Source organism: Tupaia chinensis, unplaced genomic scaffold, assembly GCF_000334495.1.
Source record: "Tupaia chinensis unplaced genomic scaffold, TupChi_1.0 Scaffold000182_1, whole genome shotgun sequence".
In the NCBI taxonomy this organism is placed as follows: Eukaryota; Metazoa; Chordata; class Mammalia; order Scandentia; family Tupaiidae; genus Tupaia; species Tupaia belangeri.
This window is the reverse complement of record NW_006159657.1, coordinates 3141105-3147293: the sequence shown is the minus strand read 5'-3', so window position 1 is coordinate 3147293 and position 6189 is coordinate 3141105. Positions and strand designations below refer to the sequence as shown.

At 45.0% G+C, this 6189-nt stretch overlaps 1 protein-coding gene across 1 annotated transcript in view; it reads right to left on the bottom strand.

Annotated features, from left to right (window-relative positions):
- SNX29 (sorting nexin 29) overlaps positions 1–5968 on the bottom strand; it is a 535094-nt gene extending 529126 nt beyond the window's left edge. The window contains exons 1-2 of the mRNA XM_027771071.1: positions 5870–5968; positions 2789–2841 (exon numbers count right to left, since the gene is read on the bottom strand). Coding sequence (XP_027626872.1) covers positions 2789–2841; positions 5870–5953 — 137 coding nt within the window. The 5' untranslated portion in view covers positions 5954–5968. The remainder of the gene's footprint in view (positions 1–2788; positions 2842–5869) is intronic.
- Between the last annotated feature and the right edge of the window lie 221 nt (positions 5969–6189).

Below are 6189 nucleotides of genomic sequence, written 5' to 3'. Positions count from 1 at the left end.
TTCCCTTTGTATTCGACATTTTGGTTAATTACTAGAAGGCGGTTCCGGCCAAAAAGGCCCAATTGATTGATTTTTGAGGAAGTCTGACCCTGTCGGGATTCTCTACTATCCCCACTCCCAACTCAGCCACCCAGCGAGCCAGCCAGGACCACAGGGGTGCAACATTCCCTGTAGTCCACTTAGACTGGGATAGGAATTGAACCTGGGACTTTCATTTAGCCTCAGCCTCTAAACAGCAATATGCTAGCAGTGCACACCACTGTGGTTAAGCCAATAACCACTATTATTTTTTTAAAATAGTTATTTAATTTACTTTATTGTTATTATTACTTTTTTTTTAAACCTTTGCTAAAGGGCATCTGTGCTCACCAAAAAGAGACAGTGAAGGAAAGTGAGATAACCAGGTGCCAGGTGCAGTCTAATGATCTAATGATATAAACATACTGAGAATTAGTGCATGGCAAACACAAAAAGGTTGTTAAAGAAAAAAAAAAATGAGAAGTAGCTCTCTGCTCTCAAAACCTTATGGTAGCAAAGATACTTAAACGCTTGACTACAGTTCAACAGAATACACAGGCTCGTAGGATGACAAATCTTTACCAAACACCTTCTAGATGCTTCTCCCTCTAGGCACTGGAGAGATACATCAGTCAACAACACAGCAAAATGCCCCTGCCTGCGCAGAGCTGAGCTGACAGTGAAGAGACAGATCACAGACACAATGGAAATGGCCTGCTGGGCAGAGATAAATGTAAGGGAGAAAAGAGCAAAGACGGGAGGTGGGAGGGAGGGAGAGGGTCATTTAAATCAGTTCCAAATAACCCTCACGCTCTATTAAGTGCAGCTCTGCACACTTTCACATGGCTGTTAAGGTTGCACAGAACTAGGGTCTGGACAACCGACAAGAGAATGACTGGCGGGTGGGCTGCGCTGGGAGGGTGGAGGCAAGCAGTTTCCAGGAAGAAATGAATGCTGAGCAAGTAAGTTCCCTTCCCTTTCCTTCCCATCTGGAATGTTCCTCCCACCTCTCATGGGCTGCAGAGCATATGAATCAGCTCGGACTGACTTCAAGCATTTCCAGCAAACACTGGACACCTGTGTCAAGGCCCTTTGTCAAAATGTATGCATCTCTTCAAGTCAATGTCATGAGCATCTGCAACTGTGTCCTCCTTTCCTGGGTTGTGAACATCAATGCCAATTTTCAAGGACTTTTTTTCTTTAAAGTTTATTTTCTTTCTTTCTTTCATAAGAGAGACAGTGACAGGGAACGTGAGAGACATACTCTCAGTAGGGTCTCATCACTCCATGATTCTTCCCCTCTGGAAGGCCTCAGAAGCTGCGTCAGGATCATGGAAACAGCCAGCATGTTCAGGTCAAACTGGGATCCAAACCCAGGCCTCTCATGTGGCTCCAATATTGCACAGTGGCGCCCTACTACCTGCACCGCTGCACGTGGGCCTTTAACACTTTTTCTTTTTTTTTTTTGAGAGGCTTTTTGCTATAGGGCGCATGCACTCGCCAGAAAGACAAAGAGAGACAGAGACAGAAAGCGAGAAATCACCCCCAGAGGGGATGGCCACACCACAATCCCTTTTCCTTCATTCTCCTCTTGGGATCTTGGGCACGCACGCACACACTCAGCATAAGTTTAAGCCACCAGGTCTGGGACTCAAACCGAGGTCGAATACATGGGAGTCCAGAGTCATAACCATCTGCTGGTCTCAGCAGTTATTTCTTTTATCATAAAAGAACACATAAGGGCCACCAGGTGGCATAGTGATTAGGGTGCTGTCCCACCACAGTTTGAATCCCAGACCTGATGACTTGAAAAATCACACCAAGTATGTGTGTGTGCATGCCCAAAATCCCAGGAGGAGAATGGAGAAGGGATTGCAGTTTGGCCATCCTCCTGGTGGGTAATTTCTCTTTTTTAGATGTTTATTTATTTATTTGTATTTCATTTTATTTACTCATTCATTTAATTTCATTTAACCAGAAAAAGACAGACACACAGAGTGAAGGAAGGTGAGAAAGCAAACCACCAGGTCCAGGACTCAAACCATGGTCAGCCATGTGGGAGTGTCCAGTGCCTTAACCACCACACCACCTGCTGCCCACCTCCCCGCCCCCCCCGTGGGTAATTTCTTACTTTCCCTCTCACTATCTCTCTCTCCAGTGAGCACACATACCCTGTGACAAAGACTTACAAGAAAAAAAAAGAACACGTAATCACAGTAAAAAATATGAAAAAAAAAATCAGAAAGCACAAAGATTCCCAATATTCTTACAATACTACCACCCGTCCATATGTTGACATGCATTTTGGCAGAGTAGTTGCTTAACACAATAGAGGCCACTCTACACCCTTGTAATTTCTTATCCTGGGTTTTTTATTTTTATTACATATGATTTTTAAATTTCTACATATGTATCTTTTCTGCCTAAAACAAATTACACATGATCATACTTTTCAATGGCTATATGACATTCCGTGCCATTGATGTACTCTACTTATTAACCATTTTCATATTATTGGGTATTTACGTTTCCAGGTTTTCATAATTACAGATTACCCTAAAAATAGCTAAATACAGAAAGGTATTTCAAGTAGTCCCCTCAGAATAGAGTCCTCGAAGGAGAGTTACTAGAAACGGGCGATGTCTCAGACAAGCAGTCACTGCACAGTGGCCTGCGGCGACTTCCTGGCCGCAGAGGCAGAACACAGTAGCCGGCCCTCTCACCGCGGTTTGGTCTTGATGACAAATGGCTGTAGAAGAGGCATAGTTACCTGCTGTCGGAATCGGAGGCAATCTCCTTTCTCCCTCCGAAGCGGATCTGGCACTGCACAGAAAAAGAAGCCGCTGAGATCAGCTGTTCGGACGGGACATGCAAAACTATAGAACAGGCCACACAGACTGTCAGGGTCAGCAGGGAACGTGGAGCCGGAAACTCCACGCGCCGAGTGAACGTGTCAGAATAAGACTCAGAAAGGCGGACACACAGCCTGCAAGCTGCCACTCAAGGCAGCCCTTGTGTCCCACAGGTATAGAAGTGCACCTGTGGGAAAACGATGCTGACAGGAAAACAAAAGCTCGCAGCCGTGTGCAGGTAGCTGGGAGTCCTCCTGCGCTAGCAGCTGATCGTCTGTAACAGCACTCTTCACAGGTGACAATGAAAACCTGCACGGATCGGTGATGATGGTTCCCTAACTAGAGCCCCAGAGTTGTCACAACTGGCCTTAAAATCATTACAGCGCAAATCAAGCAAGTCATTCAGTGTGCTGAACAACCCTGTACTGAGGGTGGGTAAAACTGTTTTTCCTAGTTGTGATAAAATACAAATAATGCAAATTTTACCATTTTAATCAATTTTAAATGTAAAATTCAATTCACAGTGTTGGGTAACCATCACCACTATCCACTTTTCTCTTCTTTTTTTTTTTTTTTTGGAGAGATTTTCACTGTAGGGCGCGTGCGCTCGCCAGACAGACAAAGAGAGACATAGAGACAGAAAGCGAGAAATCACCCCCCAGGGGGGATGGTCACGCCGCAATCCCTTCTCCTCCATTCTCCTCTCGGGATCTTGGGCATGCACGCACACGCGCCCGGCGTGAGTTTTTTAAGCCACCGGGTCCGGGACACGAACCGCAGTCGACTACGTGGGAGTCCAGCGACATAGCCATTACGCTAACTGCTGGTTCCCTCCACTATTCTCTTCTAAAGGCAGAGAATTTCTGCTATAGGTAGCAGACTTTCAAGATTCCTAAACTAGTTATTAAAATAAATAAATAAATAAATAAATAAATAAATAGGGGCCAGCCAGCAGGTGGCATGGAGGGTAAGGCGCTGGATTCCCACATGGCTGACCGCAGTTTGAATCTCCTGGATCTGGCGGCTTGAAAATCATACCAGGCACATGTGTGTACATGCCCAAAATCCCAGGAGGAGAATGGGAGAGAAGGGATTGCAATGTGGCCATCCTACCGGAGGGTGATTTCTCACTTTCCCTCTCACTAGCTCCTTCTCTCTCCAGCGAGTACACATGCCCTATGAAAAAAAAATAAATAGATACATCTATATAAATTAACTGATACCTGTGTCAAAATTCATTAAACTGTAGATGTAAAATAATTTATTTGGGGGTCAGCAGGGCAGATTGGTTAAGGTGCTGGATTCCCACATGGCCGACCACTGTTCCGGCCCCAGAACTGGTGGCTTAAAACTCACACTGGGCATGTGTACATGTGTGCCCAAAACCCCAGGAGGAGAATGGAGGAGAAGGGATTGTGATGTGGCATCCCCCACACACACAGGGTGATTTCTCACTTTCTCTCTCTCTCTCTCTCTCTCTCTCTCTCTCTCTGTGTGTCTCCAATGAGACCACATATCCTATAGCAAAAATCTCTCAAAAAAAAAGTAAAAATCATTTTATGTAAATTACACATCAATAAAGTTTGATTTTTAAAGATGTTTACAATACTTTAATTCCTGCCCCCATAATAACAATAATAATAGCAGTAGCTCCAATTTACTTCTATTTTTTTAAAGATTTATTTATTTGTCCATTTATTTTAATTTGACCAGAGAGAGAAAGAGAAAGTGAGAAAGCAAGCCACCAGGTCTGGGACTGGAACCATGGTCGGTCTTACGGGAGTGTCCAGCGCCTTAACCACCACACCACCTGCTGGTCCCCAATTTACTTCTGTTTAACTGCTACATTTAAAGTGTTCCAACCTGCCTCCTCATATTCTTGTTATATTTTCCATTTCTGGAGCAAAGACAAAGAAACTAACAGTGTGAGCTCCAGGCTGACTATGGACCTGGTGCCAGGGGGAGGTCTTCTACCTATGTTAACACATGTGGTAACCTCTGCAGTCCTATGGAGGTAAGAGACCCAAATACAAAGGAGTTGGGTGATGTTCAGAGAAGGCAGATGAGGTGCCCAGCACACTCAGGTGTGACCTCTGCTCCCCTGAGCCCAAAACCTGTGTCCTTTCCACCATATTAGGATGCCTCAAGGCTCAGGTAGATGCCAGATTTCCATTACTTCAACACATAAAACACATGGCTATTAAAATATTCCATACCTCCCTATATGATAATCACATACGTATAACTGTTAATAACCCCTTCCAAAAGTGAGCTCCTAGGATTCCCAGGCTGGGATCTAGTTTTGTCACTTACTATGACACCTCGAGCAGGTTAACGGATCTCTCTGATCTTCTATTTCTTCATCTGTAAAATGGAAGTAACTGCAGAAACGATCTACCAGGGTAGCAGGACAGATTACGTGTAAAGCACTCAGCAGAGAGCCTGGACAGGTGGACGTGTGGTAAGCGAGAGCTAACAGCAGCATGTGCTCAGCACATGCAGGAAGCAAATAGATTGCAGCCTCATGTCTCAGCTGCCTTGCAAGCCCAGCCAGAGCTGGGCATCAGAATCACAGGAGAACCTACCTGAAGGAAGCTCACAGGTGCAGTCAGCAGCAGAGGCTCCTGGGCATGGCTTTGCTCCTCTCTGTCTTGTTCCTATGCTCGTAGGGTCTCATTTCCAAACCACCACCCCTGCACCCTTAAGAGTGGCCCTAACACACAACAGCTTGGAAGTGAGGCACTGAAACCCACATCAATGCCTTTTCAAAGGGACATCATGAAGACTGAGTTCCTCCAGAAGGATTTGGGAGCTGAAAACACAGCAACCCCTCCAGACCTACGCTGCTCTATCACTTTCTGGGGAACACCACTGACTTCACTACTCCCAGATATAATGTAGGAGTAAGTCTGTGTTCAGAGAGGGGCAGAAATGGCTTCTACATTAATTATTTCCCACTATTACTCAACCCCAGCATCAAACAAGTGCTTTCCTCTTACCTGTTTTACTGCATCCAGCAGTCGCTCCAGCAGAAATTGTCTTTTGTCACTGTTCTGTGATCCTAAAATGCAATGAGGCTTCATTAGTTCTGCCTGATATTAGCTTTCTACAAAGACTTTCTCACATTATAATTCATGGCTGGCCCCAACTAGGATCAGTCTTTTGCTATTGATCTTTAACAAAATCAATGCAGGACTAAATACCAATAACCTACATCATTACAATGGAGTTTGACCTTTTGCCCGTTACTGGATCATAAGAAAACAGCCAAATGCATTTCCCCCAAACTTGAAGAACACGTCCAGCATGGCTGACGGGT